The sequence below is a fragment of the Trichoderma evansii genome (genome assembly GCF_050947405.1).
Source record: "Trichoderma evansii strain SZMC 28006 chromosome Unknown GGI43scaffold_7, whole genome shotgun sequence".
NCBI lineage: Eukaryota > Fungi > Ascomycota > Sordariomycetes > Hypocreales > Hypocreaceae > Trichoderma > Trichoderma evansii.
Genome location: NW_028145199.1, coordinates 922,510 through 949,125, shown reverse-complemented (window position 1 = coordinate 949,125; position 26,616 = coordinate 922,510). Strand labels below are relative to the sequence as shown.

At 48.4% G+C, this 26,616-nt stretch overlaps 10 protein-coding genes across 10 annotated transcripts; 4 read left to right on the top strand and 6 right to left on the bottom strand.

The window, feature by feature from the left end:
- Positions 1–351: 351 nt before the first annotated feature.
- Positions 352–2,286, bottom strand: GGI43DRAFT_433530 (right-handed parallel beta-helix repeat-containing protein; the record flags this gene model as incomplete). Its single annotated transcript, XM_083209757.1, has 5 exons — positions 352–544; positions 597–1,148; positions 1,200–1,550; positions 1,610–1,872; positions 1,932–2,286. The coding sequence occupies 5 exons, from the start codon at positions 2,284–2,286 to the stop codon at positions 536–538; spliced, it is 1,530 nt and encodes a 509-aa protein (XP_083061756.1). The 3' UTR covers positions 352–535.
- Positions 2,287–3,132: 846 nt separating this feature from the next.
- On the top strand, positions 3,133–4,350 carry GGI43DRAFT_382884 (SGNH/GDSL hydrolase family protein; the record flags this gene model as incomplete). The annotated part of the gene is made up of 3 exons (XM_083203301.1): positions 3,133–3,187; positions 3,444–4,143; positions 4,197–4,350. 3 exons carry the CDS (start codon positions 3,133–3,135, stop codon positions 4,348–4,350), a joined length of 909 nt encoding a protein of 302 aa, XP_083061755.1.
- A 665-nt stretch (positions 4,351–5,015) lies between these two features.
- On the top strand, positions 5,016–5,552 carry GGI43DRAFT_382883 (CoA binding domain-containing protein; the record flags this gene model as incomplete). The annotated part of the gene is made up of 2 exons (XM_083203300.1): positions 5,016–5,115; positions 5,185–5,552. The coding sequence occupies 2 exons, from the start codon at positions 5,016–5,018 to the stop codon at positions 5,550–5,552; spliced, it is 468 nt and encodes a 155-aa protein (XP_083061754.1).
- Positions 5,553–6,968: 1,416 nt separating this feature from the next.
- GGI43DRAFT_349550 (baculoviral IAP repeat-containing protein) lies at positions 6,969–10,163 on the top strand. The gene is made up of 4 exons (XM_083202242.1): positions 6,969–7,343; positions 7,405–7,698; positions 7,759–7,868; positions 7,928–10,163. Exons 1-4 carry the CDS (start codon positions 7,194–7,196, stop codon positions 10,050–10,052), a joined length of 2,679 nt encoding a protein of 892 aa, XP_083061753.1. The 5' UTR covers positions 6,969–7,193; the 3' UTR covers positions 10,053–10,163.
- Positions 10,164–12,575: 2,412 nt separating this feature from the next.
- Positions 12,576–15,080, bottom strand: GGI43DRAFT_382881 (pyridoxal phosphate-dependent transferase; the record flags this gene model as incomplete). Its single annotated transcript, XM_083203299.1, has 2 exons — positions 12,576–14,820; positions 14,902–15,080. The coding sequence occupies 2 exons, from the start codon at positions 15,078–15,080 to the stop codon at positions 12,576–12,578; spliced, it is 2,424 nt and encodes an 807-aa protein (XP_083061752.1).
- A 449-nt stretch (positions 15,081–15,529) lies between these two features.
- On the bottom strand, positions 15,530–17,587 carry GGI43DRAFT_349436 (superoxide dismutase). The gene is made up of 3 exons (XM_083202241.1): positions 17,415–17,587; positions 16,852–17,176; positions 15,530–16,784 (listed from the first exon to the last, which is right to left on the bottom strand). Exons 2-3 carry the CDS (start codon positions 17,102–17,104, stop codon positions 16,147–16,149), a joined length of 891 nt encoding a protein of 296 aa, XP_083061751.1. The 5' UTR covers positions 17,105–17,176; positions 17,415–17,587; the 3' UTR covers positions 15,530–16,146.
- Positions 17,588–18,851: 1,264 nt separating this feature from the next.
- On the top strand, positions 18,852–19,796 carry GGI43DRAFT_402559 (uncharacterized protein). Its single transcript, XM_083205702.1, has 3 exons — positions 18,852–19,074; positions 19,200–19,350; positions 19,452–19,796. The coding sequence occupies exons 1-3, from the start codon at positions 19,037–19,039 to the stop codon at positions 19,524–19,526; spliced, it is 264 nt and encodes an 87-aa protein (XP_083061750.1). The 5' UTR covers positions 18,852–19,036; the 3' UTR covers positions 19,527–19,796.
- Positions 19,797–20,109: 313 nt separating this feature from the next.
- Positions 20,110–21,704, bottom strand: GGI43DRAFT_402554 (ubiquionol cytochrome C reductase hinge protein). The gene is made up of 4 exons (XM_083205701.1): positions 21,192–21,704; positions 20,866–20,995; positions 20,577–20,690; positions 20,110–20,441 (listed from the first exon to the last, which is right to left on the bottom strand). The coding sequence occupies exons 1-4, from the start codon at positions 21,279–21,281 to the stop codon at positions 20,377–20,379; spliced, it is 399 nt and encodes a 132-aa protein (XP_083061749.1). The 5' UTR covers positions 21,282–21,704; the 3' UTR covers positions 20,110–20,376.
- A 314-nt stretch (positions 21,705–22,018) lies between these two features.
- GGI43DRAFT_382877 (GRAM domain-containing protein) lies at positions 22,019–22,861 on the bottom strand (the record flags this gene model as incomplete). Its single annotated transcript, XM_083203298.1, has 2 exons — positions 22,019–22,552; positions 22,619–22,861. 2 exons carry the CDS (start codon positions 22,859–22,861, stop codon positions 22,019–22,021), a joined length of 777 nt encoding a protein of 258 aa, XP_083061748.1.
- Positions 22,862–22,966: 105 nt separating this feature from the next.
- Positions 22,967–24,015, bottom strand: GGI43DRAFT_349426 (uncharacterized protein). Its single transcript, XM_083202240.1, has one exon. The coding sequence runs from the start codon at positions 23,910–23,912 to the stop codon at positions 23,382–23,384; it is 531 nt and encodes a 176-aa protein (XP_083061747.1). The 5' UTR covers positions 23,913–24,015; the 3' UTR covers positions 22,967–23,381.
- Between the last annotated feature and the right edge of the window lie 2,601 nt (positions 24,016–26,616).

The following is a 26,616-nucleotide window of genomic DNA, read 5'->3' as shown; positions in this document are numbered from 1 at the left end:
GCTCAATGTTATTATGCAGCTAGAATTGCTGCTAACGGGCCAAGTTTGCAGCCTAGATCAGCGATGGACTCATGAAGGCTGCCCCAATGTAAACAATAGTTGCAGCATAGCGCACGGAACACTGTAAACAAGTTATTTAGGATGGGGTACATGCAGCTGACTCTATTGCACCTTGGGTTACGCGCATAGCAAAACACGCATTTTGCCAACCTATTTGTGCCTATATTTTAGTTGTTAACATTATTGAGCGATTCAACAACGACTAAAAATTATCTACATGATTTGAATGAAGATGAATGAAGAGGAAGTAATTATCTCAAAAGCGACGAATAAAAACAGTTCCATTAACAGCTAATTAAATGTATATGACCGTAATGATGCTGTAAATATCCGTGTTGTTAACAGTATTTCCCAATAATTAAACTTGCTGCTCCATCAGTAGCATCTTTCGTTCCAACCCCAATAACATGTCGCCATCACATTCGGCAACTGGACTGTTTTAAATAAATATATGGACGAAAAAGCGAAATAGAAATCATTGCGCCTATTATCGTTAGCCATCTGTCCAAAATTCAGCATTATAGGTTCAGACGCACTCCATTGACACCATCCCAAATAACGGCTCCCGTCTTGTCCTTAATCTCCAGCCACGGCGATGTGTTCATTGACGTCAATGTTGAGCCTCGATTAGCAGTGTTTGATGCCCAAAATGCAGATCCATTCAATCGCTTTACAAGATTTCCATCTCCCTGGAAATTGAGAGTGCACGTAAAGTTGCATGTAGCAGTGGATCCGATTGTGGTTTGCACCACGCCATTTTCATACACGATGAGATGTGCGCTGTTATCAAAAACGAAGTCGAAGCCATTATGAAGCTCAGAGAACGTTGTAGGAACAGTGTTGACCGTCAATGTTCCATTTGTCCAAACTTGCTGGCTGGGCAGAGGTGGTGTAGGGCAAATGAAGAATGAGGGATAGTCCGTGTGCTCTACAAACCCTGATTGCAAGCTCGTCGGCCCTGTTACGCTGGGGCTATTCCACAGAAGATGCTGATTCGCGCTGTAAGCTGTCTTGGTTGCCCCAGGACAGTTTCCATCTTCTGAGAAGGCGGAATTGTTTCCCACTCCAGCTACACTGTTACCAGTCACCTACCAGTGTGTTAGCCTTGCCTGAGTTATAGGGATGCCCATTTGCCTTACCGTTATCCCTCCAGTCCAACCAGAAATTGGAATAGGAAATGCAATGCTGCCACTAAAGACGTTGTTGGATATCGTGACAGGCCCCGAAAGCTTTGGCGTTGTTGTCGAGGCATCGCAACTAGTCCAGACGCAAGAACCAACTGCAACACCAACTCCAAACAATCGCTGACTCTGTATGGTATTGTTTGAAACTTCAACATTAGCAAAGCTCCCGTTATATACAGCAAGGTTATCGACTAGGTTAATTGCCCCAAAACCCGCGTTTGTTGTTGAACTTATAACTTTGTTAGACAGAACCTGGGTGCCCGGGGCACTGAAGAGAACAATTCCTCCGTCAGTGCTTCCAGTGACCTGTTTTCTTGCGATCAGTGGTTGAAGACTTTGATCAAATACAAGGAAGCATGACATACCGTGTTGCCCTGAATCAATGAATTGGTGCATGCAAAAGATATGCCATCAGCCCATTGGCCATGGCCTGCGGCGTCGCGCCCTTCTAGTCCGCAAGGGCCTATATCGTTGTTGGTGATAGTTGCGTTGCTGCAAGCCGAGGCGCCTGTTGCGGCTGCACCCTCTCCAATATGCATACAGCTCCATCCTCGTGGATTCATAGACGCAACGTGGTCAATGAGGAGGCCGCTTTGAATTCCGCCCAACTCAATATTTGCAGAACTAGCTATATGATAAAGGTTAACGGCTTGTACTGATACCAATCGCAGACATGAGTTTGTGTACATCGAGCAGTGATCTGACCGTTCGCCGACCGAGCACCATCAACCTGGATATTTCTCAAGCGAATGCCGCTGAGACTTCCTCCGCGTATGACTGCAGAAATAGATTGGTCTGTTGCTTGCAAGCGAATAATTGCACGAGTTGCGTCTGTTGGATACCATTGAGTTGAGAGCTCCTGGTTGGCGGCTGTAAAAGCAACGGTATTATGAACAGTGATGACGGCACCTGGGCAAAGCTGAACAACGGCGCCCGCTCCACCGCTCTTTAGAGCATTGTTGATTGTCGTTTCATCTCCGCTTGATATGCACGCAGCTGCTGTGAAGTTGACAAAACCTAGAAGGCCAAAAAGTCTAGTCATGTTGCATTATCCAAAGTCTTTGTGAATGAATGTGTTTTCTCAGCAATATACCCGACGTAACAACTAGACCATTGAGCTCCCTTAACGCACGAATTAAAGAGACAAAAGGAACAGAGAGATAGTGGTCCAATAAATAGGACGATTGACGGCTCGCTTCCTCATCCCCTTTCCGTATCTAGAAGCTACTTTACTATTGAAATACCGTGGATACACGGAATGAGATATAAATCAAATCTCTGAATCTAACGAATCATCATAATGTCAGCGGTAATGAGTTGTCAATAAGCTCCGCTGTGGTAATCACATGTTAGCTATCCAAATTGTGTTACAATGGAATGGATCCGTGCTATTTCCGACTGATGGTTTACAACCACTTGAACTCTCTAAGACGGTAACTAGGATACGGGAATTACAATCAAGAGTTTTGATATGTGGAATAAATTATTGGGGGCCAGTGTAGAAGTAGAAATAGATTTAAAGCGAGAGCAGCATAAGGAGAAGATCGTTCATCAAACTGCCTGATTAGGAATATTACGCTTGCCACTACGAGCCAAGTGTTTATAGCATGCTCGCATAACTTGGACAAGTAAGCAATGCTACCTCGTATTTCTGTTTAAAGAAGTTGATGATAATGGCCTGATGTTAGTCGATGTCGGTGTAAGCGACACTGCGCCAACTACTAAGTGCCAAGACAGATGGCAATAGTAGTGTGGTTTTGATAATACAGATAGAGCTTAATATATATACATATGAATTCTTTTTGGCTGGCTGCAGCTACCGACTTCAATCTTTGTTCCAGAAGTAAATCAATAGAGATTCACTGGCATTTATTTTCTTTCCTTCAATATGTGGTTCAACATGAAGAGGTTGTGGGTGGTGTCCCTGGCCGTCTTGACAGAGGGTATGGGTGCTTCTCCCTTGGCTAGCCGAGCATGCGCAACGTCCAATTGGCCAGGATGGAAAGGAATCAAATATGCTTTTTATTTGTGAGTAAAGCCTTTTTTATGTTTAATTTAACTCTATTTCAAGCTAAGCGGAAGTAAGCGTAACGAATGCTGATGAGTCCCTTTCAATAATACAGCGGCGATAGCTACACAACGACGAGTTGGTTTAATTTCTCCTGAACGATGGCCAATAACATAACTTACTGAACGTAGGCTTCAATTATATGGGTGGAGCGCAGCCTTCCGTCTCAGCTCCGCTAGGTCTTTGGCCAGGAGCAACTTCAGCACATGGCGAGAACTGGGTGGATTTCCTCACAGTAACCTACAATGCGTCTGTATTCTTTTCGTATGACCTCGCAGTTAGCGGCGCAACGCTAGACAATGACATTGTAGGGACAACATCCATCACGTCTGTTAAACAACAGATTGTTAGTCAGTTCATTCCCGGATATGTATCACCTATTACTGTACCGAAGCCGCCCCAGTGGACTGGCAACAATACCCTTTTTACAATTTGGGTTGGCATCAACGACATTGGAGCCACTTACGCCAAAGGCTCTGCTTCTACTGCAACCGTTAACCAGGAGCTAATCTCAGAATATACGTCGCTCGTGGAACAGCTCTATGCAGCTGGCGCGCGTAACTTTGTCTTCATAACTGTACCAACGATCGACAGATCGCCCGGAACGATTGCCCTTGGAGCAACTGTCGCCGAGCAGGAAAAGATAGATGTCGTACAGTGGAACCAGCTGCTCCTCAAAATGGCCGAAAGCGAAAAAGTTCTACATACGGACACTAATATTTGGACTTATGATGCTAATGCACTCTTTGCCAAAATCTTAGATGATGTAACGTCCTTTCCGCAGACCGCTGGAATCACCAACACCACGGGCTTCTGTGCAGCGTATGCCAAGTAAGTCGACCCTATTCTGTGATATTGCGACTATTTAATAACTTGCTGCAAAGCGGGACCCCAACCGACGATTATTTCGACCCATCATGTGGTGTTCTAGTCAATCAATACTTTTGGCTGAACTCATTGCATCCAAGAACGCCGGTGCATGATGTAATTGCACAAGTTCTTTCACGCGAGCTTCTCGCAGGACCCACCATTTGCTGAAATAGATAATGTGGGCCATTATTTGACATTTATTAAAATAGCATCATGTTGAAAGGTACATATATGAGCTACTATTAGTAAATATTGATAGCAGGCTCAAGCAGGATATGGTATATAACATGTGATAGTTTGCATACGTGTATACATCTAATGCTTCTCGACTGTCAGAGATAAATGCGTTACTCTCAGCCTCTAATTTAAAGGGATGATATCTTAATAAACAAACCCTCGGCAACTTTCTTTTACTGGATAGCCGATCCTAGTTCATGCAAGGAATTTGAAATAGTGATCCATATTTGGTAATTTGGCAGCATGAAGTGACCAACTACTTGGACGCTACCCTGCAATGTAACATCCATCTCTGGCCGCTGCAACGCATTAATTCCAAATCATTGTAATAAAGTTCCTATCTAGCTGCCGTATTAGAATGATCCTTCACTTATACGGTATTATTTACTTCATCTTCTAACTAAATGATGCCTCTCAATCTCTCTGAAGGTGATATTCCGATGATCAACCGATGAGGACTTCTTCCGAATAATCACGTCAGCCAGCATCCACGGGACCTAATGATTAGAAATCTACTCATAAAGAGCATCCAGACCCAAATCATTCAACTCAGAAGCAGCTCTACCCTTCATTACTCACATAACCGCCAGAAAACCATGGCTGCAGTCACTGAAGCCACCGCCAAGCGGTTCTTCTCCTCTCCCCTCTTTGCGGTAGTGGGAGCTAGTTCCAACCCCGCCAAGTTTGGTCACAAAGGTTCAATTCCATACACCCCTCTCACTACAAATGGCTATTTGGGTATATATCTGACCATGTAAACGATAGTCCATGCCTGGTATCTGAACCATGATCTGCCTGTTACTCCCATCAACCCCGCCTCGCCATTCGTCGAGGTGAATGGCGAGCAGCACCCCACCAAGCCAGATGTGAAGGCCCTGCCGCAGCCAAAGGACACATCAGTCTCCATCATCACCCACCCGGGCATCACCATCAACGTGCTCAAGGAGGCGAAGAGCGTTGGAATTCCTGCTGTCTGGCTGCAGCCTGGCACTTTCGATGATGAAGTGCTAAAATTCGCCTTGGCAGACGGAGCCTTTGAGGCTGTTGTCTATGGAGACGGAGGCAGAGGCTCTGAGGGTTGGTGCGTTCTGGTGGACGGCGAGAAGGCCCTGAAGGATGCTGGAAAGTTGTAATTGGCCATGATTTGATGCTTCGCGGCGGATAGGCTGGATTGCTTTAAACAAGCGGGTTAATCAATCAATATACAGAAAGATGGTAAAATAGACCACCACTGTTAAATACCGAGTAGCAAGGATATCGCTTGCGAAGAGAGACATTAAAAACTGACTTGTTTTTAAATTTTATATTTACCGATATTAGATAAATATCCTATATTCAGATGCCTCAATACTGTGGATATTTCCTTTTTTCTGGATATTTCCTTTTTTCTGGATATGTGAGGTGAACGATTGACTCATTGCTATGAGACCAAGCAGCACAATGCCACAGTCGAAGCAATTGACGACGGTGGGCTGCAGATAGTCGATAGTAGCGGAAACCTCTTTCAAGTGGTGATGCTAGAAGGAAAGCGCGCATTTCAAGTAGTCGTTGATGGAATACCCGAGGTAACAGATGAATTGTTGGCCCAGCTTGTTGGAGAAGCACTGGCTCTGAGCCAAAGCAAGACGAATGTGCCCATTTCAACAGAGGAAGTGGTCCTGTGTTCCCATATACAATGTTCGGAAAGTAAGGTATTCAAGATTATCGTGCTAAATTATGAAAACAGCATCATATTGATAGTTGCAATCGCCGACTGCGTTAAAATCTTCCGATTCAAAATAACGAAAGAGTTCCTACGTACTTATGAGACGACTCCTATGCTCGAAAGCAGTGAGGATAGCTTTCTACAGGTTGATTCCTCAACCTGGCTCTGCATTAGATGGTTACCCGACTGAGAATTACTTGTAGATTATTTACTCGCTATTATATCTTGGGCAAATAGTCTTGTTAAAACGGCTTGAAGACTATGCTATTTCTCACGGCAGGAGAATAGACGGGGAACAAAAAGTAACAATAGAGATTGCAAAATGAAAATGGACACACAGATAAGAAGAAGAAGAAGAAGAATACTAAAATAATAAAAAGGTCTAGTAGAAGCAGTAGAAGCAGTAGAAACCTAGGTGCCTATATCTAAATTTAATAGTGATTTGCTCCAACAAGGATATATATAATATTAGAGCTGTGTGCTTATACTTGAAGAATTTCTTGCTGTAATCTGGGGTATTTTAGGGGACTGTAAGCGCTGAGGCTAGTCGAGGTGTCTCTCTGTGTGTGGCGTCTGCAGGGGCTATTTAGTGTCGAGTTTTGCGATTTCTGTGGCTGAAGCCCGCCCCACTGCGAAATAGCTGAAGTAAACAAACGCGCTCCACGTCACGACATCACAGATGCCGTCGCTGGACATATACGGAATACAAAACAAACAACCATCTCCACCGCCTGGTCTGGTCGCACAGCCGCTGCTCGATTCGTTGTTCGAAACACGCTCAGGGAGGACGAATTTCCGCCTTCGAACCGAAGCTCATAGACCCCCCTTTGGACGATTTTCAACCGGCGACGACCCTCGCATATTACGACCAAGTGGACCTCGATACTTTCCGGTTGCTCAGCAAAGCGCTTGAGCCTTCCTGAGATGCTACGTCGGTGTCTCTGATCTTTGATCAAGTCAAGAGCTCTACGTCTCTCGCACCTGCGGCGATTGTTTCTCGGACTTGGGGATCGAACAACAGCAGACTCACCCCTGATTTTCCCTGCCTGCGCTTGAGGCGATCCTCAAGATGGCCACCATAAATTTTGATCAGTATTTTTCCTACGAAGCCCGCCTAGCCTCCTTTCAGAAGACGACCAAGAAGCGCGGATCGACTACTGGCGGACGAGGAGCAGCCAAGCCACTCAACTGGCCTCACAAACAGATTTCGGCCACTAGCGTATGCGTCCATTCTCCCGCTCAACACAGCTTGATGGACCGGAAACTGACAGTCAGCATAGCTTGCCAGAGCCGGATTTGTATTCAGCCCCAGCCCTGACAGCCCCGACAATACGATATGCTTCTTGTGCGAAAAAGGATTGGATGGATGGGAAGCTGGCGACGACCCGATCTACGAGCATGTTAAACATGCGCCCCACTGCGGTTGGGCATTGGTTGCTGCCATCGAGGCTGATATTGGAGACTACGCAAGAGAAGACCCCAACGATCCCGAAATGGTCGAAGCACGCAAGGCAACTTTTGCTGGCCGATGGCCTCATGAGAATAAAAAGGGCTGGAAATGCAAGACTAAGCAGGTGTGTTACCACTTGAGTGGCAGAGAGTATTAATTGACATGTGTTGCTGACCTTCAATAGCTAGTAGAAGCCGGGTGGAAGTATACGCCAACTGGGGAGTCGGATGATATGGCTACCTGTACATACTGTCAACTGGCACTTGATGGATGGGAACAGAGCGACAAGCCTTTGTAAGATTTGTGCATCCAGCACTCGAGTTGTGCCGCCTGATAACTAACCTTGCCAATAGAGATGAGCACTACAACCGGTCTCCTGACTGTCCTTTTTTCTCCCTAGTCAGCCAATATAAAGCTCTGGGGAAGTCTTCTAACCGTGGAAGGCCACCGTCACGCAACTCATCAGTATCTGCCCAGTCACATGGGACAGCGGCCGCCGATATCTCAAATCCTTCTGATATGAGTGCCGGGTTCGACGATACAGTTTCATCTTCGGCCGCACAGCCTGGGGCGAAGAAACCTAGAGCAAAGAGGGGGACGGCCGCGAAACCTGGTAGGAAGAAGACTAAAAAAGAGGAGCCATCCGAGTTGCTTGATGAAAGCAGCCAAATGGAAGAGGATAGGCAACCACCGAAACTTGGGCGAGGCAAAAAGAGGTCGAGTGAAGCTATCGAGGAATCGACAATGAGCTTGATGGGTGGACCCACACTGAAAAAGAGAGCGTCGTCGCAGCTTTCTGTCGACGACACGATTGATAGCAATGCAGCCCATGAAGATGACTCCGAAATGACCGATGTCTCCAGGAGTTCCTACAAGAAGAACGCAGCATCATCTAGATCAAAGCCGGGCCGCAAACGCACCTCGAAGCTTAGTTCACACGCTTCCATGGCCTCATTACGAGCCCCTGGCGGCTTTCTAAATGATGATGAGATTGAACGCCGATTGGAGGCTGATCTAGAATACCACTTCACTAGTGATGAGGAGATTGCATACGATTCTGACTCAACGCGGAATATAGCTAAAGCAAGCAGAACAGTAACTGACTCGGAAGCCGAAATTACTCAAATCGAAAAGCCAGGATCAATTGAGCATTCCATGTTGGATGCAGCCGTGCCTGAGCCCAACGAAACAGAGGTTGAAGATGAGCTTCAAGCTCTACAAGCAGAGATGGAAGTTAAAGAACCGGCGCCGAAGAGGGGTCGCAAAGCTGGTGTACAAAAGACACTAAAGCAGCTCAAACCTAAGAGGGTCGAGGCTGAGTCTGAATTTTCGGAGTCACAGAAAGAAGAAGAAAGAGTGGCATCGGCTGATGTCAGTGTAAACAGCACTAGGAGCGTTGTGAAGATACCAAACTTGCCACCTCCTGCTGGAAAACGTGGGCGTGGGCGCCCGAGGGCATCACTTACATCTCAAGAGGAGTCCATTGGTGAGACTGACGAGTCGGCACAACAGCCGGTTAAGCGCGGGCGAGGCCGGCCGTCGAGAGAATCATTGGCGTCTCTATTATCCGCTGAGTCTGGGGACACCCATACAGCTAAATCTATGATGAAACGAGGGCGCGGTAGACCTTCAAATGGGTCTCTGGATTCGACAGGCGCAGACGAAGACAGCGAAGCTACCTCTGCTCTAGCCCCAAAACGCAGAGGACGACCATCTAAAGCTTCTTCTACATCACAGAATCTCCATGATTATACAGCTGTCGGGAGAAGCAAAGATGCTTATGCACCCGTGAAACGTGGTCGTGGAAGACCGGCTAAGAAACTGGTCGAGATTACGCCCGCAGAACAGACTGAGACAGAGGCCGACGACGATTTTGCCGAAGCTCCTGAACCATCAGAAGCGCTCCCTCGGCCACCTAAACAATCACCTTTGCGGGCTATTTTCTCGCCTAAGGAAGATGCCCTATCTCTGGCTCCATTGCCAGGTACTCCGTCCAAGCTTCTGTCTCCTGTGCCTTCGGCTAGACAGCCAGTACTGTCACCATCTCAATCCCCCCAATCATCGGATGCAGAGAACCAGCCTCCTTTGTCTCGTGCCCCCGCCGCCGGCACCGGAAAGCGCACTATACTGGCACCTGTGGCAACAACTCCAGTTCATGGGTCGCCTTCGAAGCGTAACGTTATGACCGGCCTTCGAAGCACAACACAGTGGGCTTCTGCGAGCCTAGAAGCCATCTTTGGCTCACCAATGGGCACTCCAGGAAAGGAAAATGACGTGGACAGGTTCTTGAAGCGAGGCAACGAGCTGACCAGCCCAGAGCGACAAATGAGCGTGGAGGAATGGATCTACTTTAACGCGGCGGAAGCTGAAAAGAAGCTCAAGTACGAATGCGAATCTTTAGTGAACCGATTTGAAATGGAGGGCACGAGAGCTATCAAAGTCTTGGAGGGCTTAGAGGTTGTTGAAGCTGAAAGCTAAAGACTAGTGAATCAGTTTCGTATAATGCGTTGTATATGACGGCGTGCATTGGACCATGAAAAATGATGGAGTTTTGTTCTTTCTTTGATTTGGTAGATGGATACATGGTGGTAACACAAGACCATATGGCAATTGCGTCTCGGGGCGCTTTTTTTTTGCATTTTCGTTTGGGACTAGAACTGGGCGTTTGAACAAAGACAATTTTTGGAGTTTGAATCAGTATTAGCAGCGGTAGCTGCAATGTAGAGCTGCAATAAGGTATTGCGAATCCATCAATGATAGATGAAGCTGTTCAAAGCGTGTTGTGTTTTTTCTTTTCTTTTGGAGCCAGCAAGCAGGCGCTGTGTTTACTTTTAATTGGCGTATTCGGCGCATATAGCATGCACTCATTTGTCTGATGCTTTGGAGTATGCGTATGTAGATTCCATTACGAGCACGTAATTATTCCTGGAGGAGAAGGATATGTCATACATTCTCAGTGCTCATGGCAGAGCTTGCTTTTGGATTGTGCTACATATAAGAGACAAAACTTCTGGGTAGCTGGCAGTTTGCAACCAAGGGGGTGAGGTACCCAGAATGCATTCACAACTCAATAATAGGCTTTCATTTACTACCTACCAAAGGTGGTAGTTATATACATATACTCTTATACATACGGGGGTCCACTCTGAACTGGAACCGACCCACCCACACTTCCACTTCACAGCATTTCTAGCTCCCCGGAGGCTGTCAGGCTTCAGTCAAGCAAGTGAAAGGCAGCCAAAATGCTTTCACAGCTCATCTAGGTATTGGCTTTCATTACCATGGTTGTTATATATATAGTGGGGTTACTCTAGGCAGAGTACCTGTGACCTGATGGTGACCGCCCGACTTCTGGGTTCACAGCGTTTTTAAGCTCCCCAGAGGCTGCTGGTTCTTCACCAAGAGAGTGGATGGCAGCCGAAATGCTGTTACAGCTCATCTATTGGCTTTCATTTACTCACACCTATGACGGTGGAGTCTCTTCACAGCATTTTTAAGCCCTTCCGAGGCTGTCACCCCTGTGATCCTTCATTTTTTTACACCTCACAAGGCTTGGCGTCTGCCGTATATATATAATACTTAGGTAGATTATGAATGTCAATCCCCCATACAGATCTCGTACACCATTTCTTAGTCTCATCGAGGGCAATCTTCTTTCATATCCCCACGAAAACAGGTTGTAAGCCAATGCACAGCCTTTGCAGTAGCTTTCAATTATCTGTGGTCAGGTTTATGTTCGTGGCGGTTGATAAGTCTTGAATTGTTTCATTGACAGGGGTTCCATGCCATTTCATCACAGAGTATACAGTTTTGTTTTACAGGGAGGAGCGCCATCTTCATGAAACCAACGCGTAAAGCAGCTTTCCTCGTATCTAATTCTACGAATAGCAATTTTGATCTTGAATTAACAATAATTTTATGCATATTAAACGGTCAGATGCCAAGACTGTAACGGTGGCTTTAAAAGGGAGGTGCTTGCTTGGAATGGTACGCGGTGGAGGGAATGAAATCTCCGGCGCGGGATCCCTTGATCCTGAAGATCAATTTTGTCTCACTCTTTGCTGACATAGGGCTGATGTCGCGATATACGCGGTATCAACTAAAGAGCTTTCCACAACCTCTGCAATGCCTTCTATGCAACATTGTGCCTTCTCACAAGATATCCAAGAAGCACAGAAACAACTATTGTCTATGCGTCTCAACCGAATGCTGCTACCACAAGCCATCTAATACACAAAAGTCCCCCTTGGCACAAACACTTTCAAAGCGAGAAGAAGAACAAAAAAAAGTTCAAAATGATCGGACTGTCTTACTCATTCGTCATGCCCATCCTTAGCGCAGAGGAATACAACGACTTCGTAACGCACTTCCCGCTCTCGCCGCTCCTCAAGCTCTCCATTACTTCTATAAGTCTCTTATCTCGGGATAGCGAGGGCACTCAGCAATCGGACGACGAAAATACGACGGCGAAGATGCTGAGGAGGAAGTGGCGGACGTTGGTCGATGGGAAGATACGCTCCAGGGGATATAAACTCATCTAAGTTGGGATGGGGAGGCGCTGCTGCTTCGATACAAGTGATGGACGAAAAGCTCGCGAGATCTAATGACGAGGAGAAGCATTGATTATTGATTTAGCAAATCCGTCTTTTTAGCAAGGGTTCAGCGGGATAACTGAAAAGAAACGGCGCAACTTTTATGGGAGCGAGTAATGTGGCGATGCAGATGTACGAGAGGAAACTGCTGTTCGATTTCACATTTACATTTAGTACAGGAAGTCACTGAGACTAACTGCATTCAATTTACCATTTTTTATATTGCTTATTGTTCTTTGTATATGAAAGCAGTATGCTTATGGAAAGGCATCACAATGGCAGCGCTGAGGCCCCCGACAGACTCGAGTTTTTGGCGAGATATCTTTATGGAATCTTCTCAGATTCATTCTCATTACTGCATTAAAAATAATATAGTATGTATCCCTATTACCATATTACAATTACGTACTTAAATTTCCAGCCTCTCAATACTCTTCTCAGCTTCGTTGACTTTTGTGCTGTGGCCGTTGGCACTGCCATCCGTCTTCTTGGTTCGCTTCTTGCGCTTTGTCATGCCAGTGACAACAGGGGCCTCCTGGACCCATCGTGCAATTGCATTGGCTCGTTCGGTTGTGAGAGTATATTCTTTCCCATCTTCGGCAGACCAGCGCTGCGATGTGAGAGGTTCGAGATCAGTCTCTTTTATAGCCCTGTATCCGTTCCTCGCACTATCTGAACCGTTTGAGCCATTGATACCATTTGTGATCTTCGTAGACTTTGCATGACTTGTGTCATACGTCCCGTTCATCCCATTCGTCCCATTCGATCCGTTCATGCTTAAACCTGGACCTGGTTTAATAGTAGCGGCGGCGCCGTTAGAAGACTTGTCAGAAAATAAGGCTTCATTTTGCTGAGCTCGCCTCTCGCGAGCTTTAACGGCTGCTCGAAATGAAGCCTCGTCAGTAACGCGCTCATCATCGAGGGTATCTGCTATGGCCTGCTCGCGGATGAGATCCTTTCGACGCTGCTCCTCTTCAGCAGCAGCGTCGGCAGCGTCAAAAGTCCCTCCACCGACAAGTGCTGCCGCAGCCGAGGCTGCTATGGATCTTTCAGACTGTGGAGTAGTTTTGTGGCTGCTACCGTGCTTGAGACAATGGTGTTTACATGGATCTTCAAGGTATGAAGGAAGCGGCGCAGGTTGGCACAAGTTGTCCCACGAAGAACTAAGTTGTAACCAATTTCCGGCACAGTGAACGAGCTCGGTCCAATCGGCTCGCGCAGATGACCTGTTCGCTTGAAACAAGGGATATCCGTCGGAAAGCCTAACAAGACGAGCAACCATGTAGGCATGTCGCTGAAGTTCTTTGGTGGAGGTCTGAGCGAGACAGTGTGCTAGGAGGAGAGAGTGCAAGGCATCACTGAGTAGCGGATGATATGTCACCCATTCGCACGCAGCTTCGTCCAGCGGTTGTTGCACACTTTGCTTCATTAAATCTTGAGGTGGATACGGCGGAATGTCTGTCGGAGGGACAGAGCGAAAAAGGTCAGGTAAAGAGTAAACAGTGTGTGATGTTGTCAAACTGCCTGTGTCAATGGCTCTAGAACTGCGAATGCCATGCATAACCATACTGACACGGTCGTTGAACTCCTTGGCTATTTTGGCCGGGAGGTTGGGCGAATAGTGAAGATTCGAGAGGAAAGACATGTAGTCTTTGATAGCCCGCTTGGCAAACGTTTTGGCCATTTTCCGTGACTCGCTCTGCTTTTGGGATATCTCTTGGCCTGGGTCGCTAATCTCTGCCCCTGCCTCTCCATCTCCCGAGTTTGTAATCGCCGGTTTCCCGTTGGCTTGGCTTGATGTTGGCATGCTGCTCACAGCGTTATCAGAAGCGAGCGTCAAGTATACTGATGCCCGTTGGAAGTATAATTGAGCCTCGAGGCTGCTCGGTTGGTCTTTTTCTGGCAAAATGACATCATGAGGCCGCCTCCTAGCAGCGGTGCGTTGTGAGTCTACGACTTGTGTATCCTCCTGTTTGGGCTGGTGAGATTTGTGGATGAATAGAGATATAGACAGGGCATGCGTGAGATCAGAAACTGCTCCTTCTAAATCGTTTTGGAATACCTTGACTGTCGCCCGAGTTCGCAGTACCTCTGGTTCTCCTGGGCGATCCCCAACAATCTCCGTCAGAGGCTCCAAACTCGTACTTTCGGCCATTTTCCTTGAAGGTATCTTCTCATGGAAAAAGTGAACATATTTCGCGTCAGGATCCCTTGAATTGCGCTGCAGAACAAGATTGCCCACATCCTCAAGCGGCGACGCGCCTTGCATGGTCGCAACACTGCAGACGATTTCATCCAAACGATATGCGCGCGCCAGCTTCTGGCTCGCCTGCTCTCTCATTTTGAATTTTCGCTCTCTGCTTAGTCTCCCGCTATGACCTGGAGCACCCATTCCATGGGAAATCATTGAAGATATACTTGGAAAGCCACCATTGACGTTGGTCAGCGTTGGTGAGGCGATGTCACTAGCAGCCCTCACAGCAAGATTGGTAGCTTCGTCGACCAACCGTCGTACCTTGACAAGGTCAAAGAATGAGGCAGCATCGAGGGGCCGCGGCAATGGCGTATTGTAGTTGATATTGGCAATGGTCTCTAGAATCTCGTACGGCATTTGCAACCACGGCCCGTGATAGGAAGAAATGTAGCGCCAATGTCTGATTTTATAATAATGTTAATGAGGCCCGATCAAAGATAAACAAGGGAAATCTAAAAAAAAACGAGTGCCATACACATACTTATTGCGACATATAGCAAGCCCTGTCGATTGAGCCGCGTCGGCAGTTCCTGATTTTTGTCTTGAACTTGGACTTGGCGATGGTGCTGCTTGGTGCGTTGCGGGAATAGGCGCTGATGGCTGGCTTCCAATCCCACCATCCTCTTCGCCTACTGCCTGCTTCACCTTCTTCTTCGCCATCTTGCCTTTTGTTTTCCTATAAATTCCTACAATCCTATCATGCTCGAGCGCGATTGATACGATTGACGTCGGATGCTGCTAAAGCTTCCCGTTAAAGAACGTGGGGTGGTGGAGTAGCTGAAAAGAGACTGGAGCTCCAGATTAGTGATGTTAGAAAAAGAATGCTGGGGTCGTCCTGGTAAGACTATTGGCGGGTAAGGAAGAAAAACAAAGGTATGACGGAAAATAATTTGTGCTGCAATAAAAAGCTTCAGCCCTAAAACATCTGATGCAAACAAAGGGGATGAAAGAAAAGCAGTATATGATAGAACTCAAAATGTATGCGCCGTAGTCTGGTGGCAGCTTCTTTTCAGCAAGTGGTGGAAATATCAATCACGTGAAGCGCCTTCGGTGACGCCAAACAAAGGTAAATTAGAGGTGAAACCTGAGACTCTTTTTATACTTTTGCTATCGCACCTCTCTAATTTTCTTTGTTTTTTTCTCTATATTCAGCCTCCAAGTCTGTACTTTGTGGCAGCAGCCTGGTTCAAAATCATTTGCGATTCATGACAATCAGCATTTGTGCAGCAAATACTACCACTACTCACTTCTGTTTTATGAGCTGTCACTGCATGCCATGCCATGTTGTAGGCAGGGAGAAGGCCTGAAAGAAAACTATTGGCAATCAGGCACCGTTTGCCTGCATGGTGGCGCCGCAAAGGCCAGCCAGCCTCGTTTTATTCTGCCTCAGCGTTTGCCCTGCCCTTGGGGGCCAATGAAGTTGGACGGAAGGAGATTAAACTGCAGCCATGCATTGAATTAATTAAGTCGTTTTATTGAACAGCTCAGCCGCATCCCGCTAGTCGCAGTTTGTGCGCTTCACACGGCAGAGCCTTTGATAAGGAGGTGTGTAAAATTTATTGTCTAGCTGTAAGAGCCGGCTCAAAAGCAAACATGGTTCTATCATTAAATGTGTATGAGAAGAAAGAAGCAAATAGAGAAACCCAGTCCCAGTCCCAGTCCCATCCCAAACAGCAGTATCGCACAAACACTCTACCTATATGCAAGGCGGCTCCATTTTAGTTTCTCACAGGGAGAGTAGCATTATGACAACAACACCACCCAGCAGAGAGATGGAGATTTGATTTCCAGCGGCAGCTCCTGGAGAGGGAGTAGTAGATGTGGCACTTGCACTTACACCATTACCGTTGGAAGTAGTAGTGGTGAGGCCGCCGGGAGCAGTTACGATGCTGGTGCTGGTGCGTGTGAGAACACCAGTAGCAGAGTGGACGTTTGTAATGTTATGAGAGCCTGTGAAATTGCCAGAAATTGTTTTATGGTGAGTGCCAGGGGCAACAGGGGTCTTGGTAGCAGCGTGAGTGCTGGTAGTGTGCGTTGAAATACTGATTGGATAGTTAGGCCCAACATTGCCAGATCTAAAGTTGGCGCAGGTCAGTCGTGTCTTGTTTGCGTAGTGGATGACGATCGACCGATTGCCAAAAAAGGCCGGATTTGTATAATTGATAGAGGCGTAGAGGTCGATGTACTCAGACAAGAAAGGATCCGAGGTTATCTTGTCGTGTTTCCCACTCAAATCTCCAACCTGGCAAGTCTCGGGCTTGTCAGCATCGCAAGCAGGTGTCTCGCCACGATCATACGGGTCCAGATGCGCCAAAGCCGATGTGCAGTTGCCCCCCCAAACTAAGTTCTCATGAATGTGGTATACTGTATGGATCAGTTGATTAGCCACTACGATGCCGTTACATCACTTCTTTAGATGAATAATACTCACAGAAAGGACCACCTGATGTTGGAAAATTTTGGAGTTGGACGGTGAATTTGACACCCTTGCCACCAGGTCCGGCCACTGCCGAAATATTACCCCTAACGTTGCCCACCAGGTCCGCTTCAGAGAAGAAAGGGTCTTTGGGCAGAAAGGCCGACCATACGACGCCTTGAGGATTGCCAGAAACGACGGGAGCATCTTTAGCTGCAGCGCAGCTTACGACGGTTGAGAGAGTCGCTAGAACATTACAAGCCCGCATTTTAATGATGGAGAGAGGATTCGTCGTTCTTTGGTGGTGAAATAGATATGACAAACGTATTTGAGGGTAAATCTGCGATGTAAAGCTGCGTAAGCACAATACAATATAAAACGAGAATAAGAAGATTGGAGCTGAAATAACTCGTAGGGAGAGGATGGGAGAAGTGAAGCAATTATACGCCTGAAAAAACAATACGAGGGCGACGGGAAGCTGCAGCCGAGCGTGGCCAAGGAAAGACAGAAGAAAGACACTGGATGCTCGAGACAGCCAGGGCTGCCACTCCAAGGGAATATGAAGCACATGCGCATACCTGACTCTAGACGAAGCCTCCTCTCAAGAAATCTCGAAACTAATAATATCGCTTCTGGCGAAGACGAATGCTGGACCCTTTCTTTCTCTTTTTTTTCTCGAGTAGCAAATAGTAATGTTACTTGGGCCGAACTGTAGCGAAGTGAGACAAGAAATAGATGGCTTCGTTTTTCTTGCTGGTTGGTCAACAGAGCTGTTTGTTTGCTCCTATACTCCTATGTTGCACGACTTATGACTCGACCTATGGTACTCTCAGCGAAAAAGCGATTGTTTGTTAATCTGTCGATAGCCGGCTCCACAGACGAATTACAATGTATACAAGAAAAGGGTCCTTGCAGCAACGGAAATGAATAGCAAACCAATATAAGACAAGCTGCACCTGTACTCATTTCTCCTTTATATTCCCAGAGCTCAAAATCTTAAGTTGCCCCCTCCGTTTCATGTCCATTATAAACAAATCTTCGCCTGCCGGCTTCCGACCGAGCCGCCAAGAAGCTGTCAGGACTTGCATTTCTTTTTTTGGAATTGCTTCGCGCCCATTGAAATTGGGATGCCTTTTTCTCTCCCCTCCAACTTTTACCAGGCCACAAAGGCTGATTGGGCTGGCGAGGGTTACTAGATGCGACTTCAGATTCGTACAGGGAGCACCCCTGGCTGGATGATAGGTGGCCAGCCGTGCCGCGCTGCGACATTGGGTGGGCCAGCTGAGCCTAAAGATGCTTCCTTTAGAAGGGGGGCCATGAGCGCGTACATAAGAAGCTGCAGCCTCTCTAGCAGTATTTTGGTATTCAAGGCTGCAAATGATTGAAAGAGTAAATAAATAGGCAGTACGTCAACACAATGAGGAAGCTTACACGCATGCTGATGCTCAACATGAATACCAGACTCATACGCCACACTTTGGGCCTTGATTCTAATATGGAGCTAGAATACGAGCATCATTATGCTCCCTCCCTTGTGGAACAAGAAAATGCGGCTTCGTCACTGAGCTTTGCTAAGCCACAACTTCAGTGTAACAAGAAAACCTGAAAGTCACATCCAGCCTCAGCCCCATTATGTATCATCAGTTAACCTCTGTTTTCTGTCCGGCGATCTTGTTTATATACTTCTTATCGTCACAGCCAATGAAAAGATCAGACCCACGCAAATCTGACGCTAAATCCTCCGTAGCTATTCTAAGGAAACGAACAATGCCTGCTCAGATCCCTCCCGTCCATAGGAGCCCTTACAAGACAAGGTACTCTAGTATACATAAGCGCTGCGTCTCATGATTGGCCACCACTTCCGCGCGCCTAAAACACAACCCCGGAGTCTAGTATAGCAGTCCGACAACTCGTTAGTGCCTGATATCCAAGGCACCCAGAAAATCGGGCTGCTGCTTTTGCGCCCGGCCGCGGCGCTGTGGTGAGCTCCGTTTTAGTTGCGCTATTGATTTGACTGGCAGCTACGCAACCTGCATACCACACAGCCACTAACATCATTTGCTGCGACAAACACCAAGGTTCCATCGTGATTCTTTTTATAATCTCTTCAATCGTCTCGTTTCTTTGAGCGAAAGCGCTATACCCTGCCTCGTCTTTCCAGCCGCGCGTCAGGCCTTGCACGCACCCCCCTTCGCCCATCATGAAGCCCGTCGTCAGTGCTATGCAAGCATGGTCTTGGTACGTCCTTATCATCTCGGGATTCTGAAATCCATCCCGAAGCCTGCATCCAAGGAAGAGAGAAGGCATTTCAAATCTGCGGAAAGGGTTATTGGCTAACGCTCTCTGGGTTGGACTCCGAACAGCACCGTCATCTCCTTCTTCGCGATCATCATCCTTACCATCCTCGCCGCTCTATATCGCTCCGGCCACGAGGAGCTTGTCGGAGGTGTAAACGACCCTGCTGATGGAAAGGCTGTCTCCGGCACCGTCTTTACCGCTGTCTTTGTCTACATTGTACGTTTTGCTCCCGATCCAATCCGAATCCTTCCGATATTCAACACACTATACGCTCCAATATCCATTGTGTTTCTTCTAACATTGCTTTTTACGTCCAGGGCTTCTTTGTCTTTTGTGGTCTGCAAGGAATGCTGCACGTTCGAGAGAGCCGAAGGGGCGCTATTTCTTTGTAAAGCGGATTATACGATGTGATTAGCAAACAGGCGTTTTCTTGGAAGTTCTTCTCTTTTTGGCCATTCAAAGTTTGGCTTCTGATCTAGGGCGATTATTCATTATGCGATAACGGAGCTGATAGATAAAGGGCCGGTCGTGTGTAATATACTTGGGGATTGAGCACATTGAAATTCATATAATTACCTAGCTTACACTACTTGAATCTTCCTCTTTGATATGCGTTTGATGAGGCCAATGCTGAGCAGCTAACAAATATGGAGCTCATTAATGTGTTGATAAAATTTGGCGATTGCGGGATACAGATGGGGATTTGAATACATCTAGGCTATCAGTCGTGGGAAACTAGCAGAACTATGTCAAATCGGTCACATCAACTTATCGCTAAGCTTGGTCTCTGCAAATCCGTCGCTATGACCTTGCCAAGGTCGCAGAATACTTAGGGACGAAAACAGCAGCAACAGAGTTCAACATAACTAGGAACAAAGCAAAAATTCAAACAGCGACTATAAATGACCATTATTGCACTGTAAAAATCAAACGGCGTGGAGGAGAGAAGGGTATCATCACGATAGAAGGTGAAGGAGAAAAATCTATTTTTTCAGTTGCTCGCTGAGCGTAAGATTACACACAGGGCAGCTCCGTCGAAACGACGAAGCTGCTGTTTTTGTCGTTGACCGTGGTGGACAGAGAAGCCGGCCATCTAATGAACATATCCCAATCAAAAGGTGAATTGAACTCTTTTTTGTCGACATTCCTCCCCTCTATTCGCTTTTCCCTTCCCAGATTTCGAGCATGCTTTCGTCGGGCGTATGATTCATTCTATCGTTTTTCTTTTTCTTAAGGGTGCATTTATTTCAGCTTGGACCACAGCTTGGGAGCGGCGCATGCGGAAGCGCAGTGAGCAAGGTGGAAGACTAAGAAGATTCCCATGTTAGCAAAACTGGACCGACAATTCCGACATGCAAGCTCGACCGGGTAGCCGAAGAAAAAAGGCGCAATCCCCTTCTTTTCTTTGCGAGCAATAAAGGGGAAGCGGTATATAAACGTACACTCCTCAACGCAGTCTTCCTTGGCCTCGCCCTCGCTCTCCTGCTGGTGAACTCGCTCAACGCACTCGTCGAAGTGGTGCTTGGCGGGGGCGCACTGGGGAGAGTTCTTACACTCTGGATAGCAAATTCTCGTCAGCATATAACGTCTGTGAAAAGGGGGAGACCAATTGTCGCGAATCGCTCTCGATGCGCATGAGCTGCGGAAATGCCTCGCCCCGCACCCGCAGCGACGACAGCACATCATGCGCAAAAAGAGAGAAAAATGACAGAGGACGAGTGAATCACGAACCTTCCTCGAGCTCCTCCTTGGGGTCCTTGGGCTCATCGTCATCTTCCTCCTCCTCCTCTTCCTCCTCCTCGGCGGCGGGTTCCTCCTCAGGCTCTTCCTTCTTCTCCTCTACCTGGGCCTCGGGAGCCTCCTATCACATCAATTAGCTCCAGACCCATAAAGAAAATGAACATCTCCCCCCAATGCAGAAAAATGTGATTGTAATTCCGACGTCGCAGGGCAGATTTGACCCCCCCTTCTGTCCAAAAGAGCCTGCAGAGCTGCCCAAGGGTATCACTTTTTTTTTTCGCTCTCTGCTTCCACCTCCCAAAAAACATCCCACCTACCTGGGTTTCCTCAGCCGGAGCTTCGGCCTCCACAACACTCCATGGCGTCACCGCCTCGACAATCTCGGAGAAAGCGTCCCAGATACCCATTGCGATGATTTGGCGAATTGTGGTATCGCCGTGTGATCGGTTTCCGTGTGCGGTATCGTACGTTTTGGATGAGGCGTATTGGCGGTTCGGAAGCTGTCGGTCAAATTCGCGAAAAGCTGACCCGGAATTGAGGCATTTTGATTGGTCCAGCCGAACCGACCGCAGTCACGGGACTTGTCACATTATTTCTGTCTTTGTCAGCAAGCCATCCAGAGTACGTACCTTGGAGGTTATCGTGCAGCGTGCTATTGGCAGAGCTGGGGTTGCCGTTTTTGGCTGATCCTCACTCCAAGACTGGGGGGTGGTTTAAGATCTCCGATTGAACGGGGAGGGGTTGTATTTGTATGGGCTGTATTACCCCCTACCTCCGCAGCTAAAGCAGAGCGAGGTGAAACATGAACAATGGATGGAATCACAAGAGGTAGGACAATCTATAGCTTTGTAGTAAATAAAATTATGAAGAGAGAAGAAATCCTTTGCGATTTATCAAACCGGGCCCTCCAAAGGCATGGGCATGGAGGGCTCTAATATATGCCCCTTGTCCAACTGTAATATACTTGATCGTTCTGACGCCATCCAAATTCCACCCAATAGCAATAAATTACGGCGAATTAAACTCAACTGTCTAGCTTGTCCGTTACATAAAGAACCAAGCGCAAAATCACACAGAGATAGTTCGTAGTCTCATTATTCGCTTCACCCAAAAACGCTTCGCTACGGAGCACTCGTTATCCTGTCTACTCCTCTTCGGCACCGCGGTCGACCTCATTGCGTATGTGATCTTCCAATCGGTTACTAATCTGCTGCGCTTGCGCCTCATCGTAGTTTGGCGGCGGCTCATTGGGAGCACGGCGACTGGAAGAGCTGTCTGAGCGATTGGGTCGCGGGACAGCCAACTGATCCGACGATGAAGGTGGCTGCTGCTGCTGGCCACTACCGTCGACCGAGTAGGCAGGGAGAGGCTCGTCTGGAACTTCAGCGGCGTTGGCGTCTAGCTCCCGGCGCATTTCCTGATATTGGAATAGGCGCTCCCGCAAGCCGACATAAGCTTCGTTGAATTCCATCATTCCGCCATCGGAGAAGGTAAACTTGACTTCGACTCGAGGGATCTCAGGTGGAATGCCGCCTCCTGATACGGGGACGCAGTCTGATTTCCAGACCCATCCCCACCACATAGATGACGAGGTGGTTGAATCTTGAAACTTTAGAATGGGGGCGCTGAAGGATTCGAATTTGGGCTCTTGCGTTGGCTTTGATGGGATATATATGACCTGGCGTCCAAATTAGCATACATAGAGCTAAACATTATGGCGTTGTTTCCAAAAGGCTGGACCAACCCGCTTGTTGGTTAGGAAGAGAGCTCCCCTGTCACTCTTGCGCTGGAACGGGACGCAGCGATCTCTTAGCTCGGGAGGGACGGACAATTCGCATGATATGCGCGAATCGAGCTTGTACAAGATTCGTTCATTGCCCAGCTTCACGAATCCGCCCTGGTTGAGCATAACCCAACTATCGGCATTGTCAGGATCTATCGGCCGCGAGGGAGCGCTCGAGATAAGATAGTCATGAGGGTTGTTCATCGTGGGGCGGGGCCCAGGCACATGGTTCCCATGAACCTCTGGGCTCGATAGCGGGGCAAGAAGCCGTGGCCAGAAACACTCTCTGGCAGGCAGGCAAGGCAAACAGCGAAGATGGACACGGCGTTGTTGGCAAGTAGGTAGAGAGGCAGGCAGGCAGGGAAGACAAAGGTAGAGAATCAGACAAGAACGGGATACGCAGACAGCGAGAGACGAAGATGGGTTTGCTCTCCCTCGTGTATGAAACAGATGTAGATGTAGATAGAAGAAGAAGAAGCAAAAGAGGAGGAGAAAAAGGGTCGAGGAGGAGGACGAAAGAAGAGAATGAAGAGTGAAACGAGGAATTTAAATAGTTTTCCTGCCAGAGGTGACGTGAAGCCTGGAGCCCAGCTACAAGAATCGAGAAATGGGACCGACAGGCAGTGAAGAAGAGACGCAGCAGGATGGGGGCATGGGAAGAAGGAGAGAAAAGAGACGGGACGACGGTGGCTCGCGAAGCAGGCTTACTTTATTGACATTGTGTTTATGTTTCTGACAAGGGTTTGCTCGAAACCCTAGCTCCTATCCGGATCGCTGGGCTAGACGAGCAGGCGCTCGATGGACCGTCCACGTACAGGCACGCCGTGCAGCAGCAGTGCAGCCGGTGTGTGTTTCTTGTGTCCTGGGCGCGGTGGTAGTGCTGCCGCTGCTGCTGCTTGGTGGTGCTAGCAGGAGATCTCGCAAGCGTCCTTCGACAGACCCTGGAAAGGCTCTTTGGGGCCCTTGTTGATGGAGGTGTGGTGGGGCTCCGTTGCAGGCGCTCAAGGTTGGTCGGGCCAAACGGGGGAAAGACAGAAACGGCGACGAAGGCCAGAAAGAGGAGACCAGAAGAGGAGAAAAAAAAGACGGGTGGCTGGGGGGTGGTTTGTGACGAGGCGACGACAAAGACGTGGATGCTCCGAGTGAGTTCAGCCAAAGCGGAGTGAGGAGACGACGGAGCCAAAATGGAACAGAAAAAAAGAAAAAGAGAAAAAAAGAGGAGGGGTGTGGGGGGAACAGCTGCCTGTATGTACATCCGAGTACTTGGAAAACGCTCACTCAAGCGCTGTGTGAGGTGATCTGTCAGGCGGCAGGTTGGCCGTGGACGGGCGTATGTAATCCTGCGTTATGCTCGTTTGGAGCACCTTGGCCTGGCCCAAGAGCAGCAAACAGACGGCCAGCGACTCGGTTCCGTGGGCGTGGCGCACAGTATCGCAGCGATAGTGGCAGCGGCAATACCTACTAGTCGTATACCTGGGATGAACTTGCGCTGGGTCCTGTATGGAGCAGGATCCGAGCCAATTGAGTCCACAAAAGATGTACGGAGAACCGCGCAGCTAAGCACGGCAAGGCCCTCGCTAGCACCAAAGAGTCAGCAGCAGCAGTGCTAGTCTGGTTTCTCAGTGGTGCAGAAAGCGGCTCTTCTTCACACTTCCAGCTCCTCGCGGCACCAGTCACTGCTGGTAGCTGCTGCAGCTCACCTGTCGCCAAACAATGGACGAGGAGCATGCTGGTACGACGAGGTACATCCAAGTACTACGAGCACTGTACCTTGCCCAACTTACCGCCTCCACCTGTCTTGCGTCTAAGTGGCGGTTCTGAGAGGTGTCAAAGATGATGATAACTACTACCAGGTAATGGGTATTTTGCCCATTTTGCTACTAGGGTATGGACCAATATTTTACTCGACTGGGTAGCAAATCCTTTCTCCGTAACACCAGGGCAGAAAAACCAAACATGACATGATATCCGGCAGTCTTGGTCTCTCCCGAGAGAGAAAAAGAAACGCCCCTTTACGCCGCCTGCTGCTGTCGTGAGGAGAAATGCCCGTGCGCTGCAAGGTCTGAGGCTGGCTCTTTTGCTCAATTTGGAGATAAAATGATACGGCGGCAATCAAGTGGCGTGTGTGTAAAAAGACTCTTGTGCTGGACTGAGAGCTTGCTGCGTTCCTCTCGTGCGGCCAGCAGCGGCAAATTTTCCTGGCGGCACATATCAAGGGGCCGGGCATCATCATCAAATCAAATCCTAGCCGTAAAGAGCTGTACTATGTGTACTTGTCCGACCACCTACCTAGTATAGAATCTAATCATAATCATAGAGATGAATTCATTTCCAATCTCCCGCTCCCATCTTACCTGCCACCTGCTAAGAACCTGGTGGGTGGTATCTTACGACCTACTACTAATCATCAGCCTTACGTCGTGCTCCTACAAAACACCAGAGACTCATCTCACAAAGAGCGCGGCAATCCAACTTCTCCCCCACATACAGTAGAAGCTGCTAGATTCCCCTTATTATTGCTGGAGAACGAGATAGATATGTCTGCTGGTATTAGGTCTGCGCCTACACACAGAAATAGTGACAGCTCAGACGTGTGCGGGCGGCTGCGGCCAGCTATCCTCATTCGGTATAAGCCTCCTATAATCGAATGGATCGCTGGCCCTGGTCAAGGCTAGGCCAGCTAAGCAGCGCTTGTACCTACCTCGTACCTTGGGTCTGCTCAGATGGCTAGCAGATTAGCGCCTGCAGGACAGCCACGCTTCTGCTCCTCCCGGCTTCCATAGGCCAGGGCGGGCCCCATATCGCGTCTCTGCCCGCCACTATAATGCCTGGGTACTGCTGATCAATCGCTATGCTGGTTCAACCTTAATCACGGCCAGGCGTCGCGACGGACAGCTCAACCACCCATGTAGGCTGCTTGTTACATATAGATGCATCACACGTGCCGTCGTCAATGCAAAGTTGGGGCCTTGGCAGCCTCTCGCCCTCACCGACCGAGCCCGGTCTGTCGTCATAGATGCTCCCAGCCTCCTCTGAATTAGCCTCCTCTGAGATTCGCCTCGGCCAGGCTATCTGACCATGGAGCGGCCTCTTATACATGAGGTCGACGCAGAGGCTGCAGCATCTAGCTTGAGGTGCGTCAGCTAAGCCTGGAGAACCGCGCGGGAGCTAGGACTATGAACACGCATGTTGTGTAGCGCTCAATACCAGGGCTTCTGTGCTGGCAATTGGTTAACCCAGTAGCCGGGGGTGCGAGCCGTCGCGTGGCCAATGGCAACTGGTCCTGACCCTGCAAAAGTCACCCTTTGGAATGGCATTGAGCTTACCCCGTATTTGGTCCTTGCATCGTCTAGAAACTATCCAGAGATGCTGTCGCCGAGACGTTCAAATCGGGGATTAACCGTGGGAGATGGCCAATTACTCCGAGGGGCTAGTCGGATATGCTGGGGGGAGGGTGAGAAGGGGGGCCAACGCCTAGTAGTCAGGGGAGAGGATCATTGTACTGCTGTACATGACATCGCCCGGAATAATAGTCACAGCTTGACAGACCCGACTTGCCGGCTCTGCGGCCTTGGGATCCATCCGCCCCGTGGCCGATATCCTACACAGCGCGCTCCGTAATACATGTCACCCAGATCGGACAAGGGGATATGAGTGAAAGTGGCAACGCTCAGGTCGTATTTCGCACGTATAATAATGTGAATCCGTACTGCGTGCTCCGTATATGCACGTACAGGCTTGTCTCTTGGTACCTACTCGTAAGCATCGTCGCCACTGTCACATTATTGTGCTTTTGTCACTTTGCCCAGGCGTTGGTGGATGCTACTCAAGCATTGGCATCCATAAAGGGCGGAATGCATAAATAGAATCGTGGACCTTGTGGAAGCACAGAGAGATAATAATAGCAACGATGAGCTAGAAGACCAAAAGGAGGAATGGAGGAGGCCACAGCCAGACGC

Coding starts and splice junctions, on each gene's coding strand:
- GGI43DRAFT_349436 (XM_083202241.1), bottom strand. CDS start 17,104: ATGCGGGCTTGTAATGTTCTAGCGACTCTCTCAACCGTCGTAAGCTGC. Junction 16,785..16,851: donor AACATCAGGTGGTCCTTTCT/GTGAGTATTATT, acceptor TGATCCATACAG/TATACCACATTCATGAGAAC.
- GGI43DRAFT_349426 (XM_083202240.1), bottom strand. CDS start 23,912: ATGTACATACAGGCAGCTGTTCCCCCCACACCCCTCCTCTTTTTTTCT.
- GGI43DRAFT_349550 (XM_083202242.1), top strand. CDS start 7,194: ATGGCCACCATAAATTTTGATCAGTATTTTTCCTACGAAGCCCGCCTA. Junction 7,699..7,758: donor GGAAATGCAAGACTAAGCAG/GTGTGTTACCAC, acceptor GACCTTCAATAG/CTAGTAGAAGCCGGGTGGAA. Junction 7,869..7,927: donor GAACAGAGCGACAAGCCTTT/GTAAGATTTGTG, acceptor CCTTGCCAATAG/AGATGAGCACTACAACCGGT.
- GGI43DRAFT_402559 (XM_083205702.1), top strand. CDS start 19,037: ATGAAGCCCGTCGTCAGTGCTATGCAAGCATGGTCTTG. Junction 19,075..19,199: donor GCTATGCAAGCATGGTCTTG/GTACGTCCTTAT, acceptor GACTCCGAACAG/CACCGTCATCTCCTTCTTCG. Junction 19,351..19,451: donor CCGCTGTCTTTGTCTACATT/GTACGTTTTGCT, acceptor TTTTACGTCCAG/GGCTTCTTTGTCTTTTGTGG.
- GGI43DRAFT_402554 (XM_083205701.1), bottom strand. CDS start 21,281: ATGGGTATCTGGGACGCTTTCTCCGAGATTGTCGAGGCGGTGACGCCA. Junction 20,996..21,191: donor CTCCGGCTGAGGAAACCCAG/GTAGGTGGGATG, acceptor TTGATGTGATAG/GAGGCTCCCGAGGCCCAGGT. Junction 20,691..20,865: donor CAAGGAGGAGCTCGAGGAAG/GTTCGTGATTCA, acceptor TTTGCTATCCAG/AGTGTAAGAACTCTCCCCAG.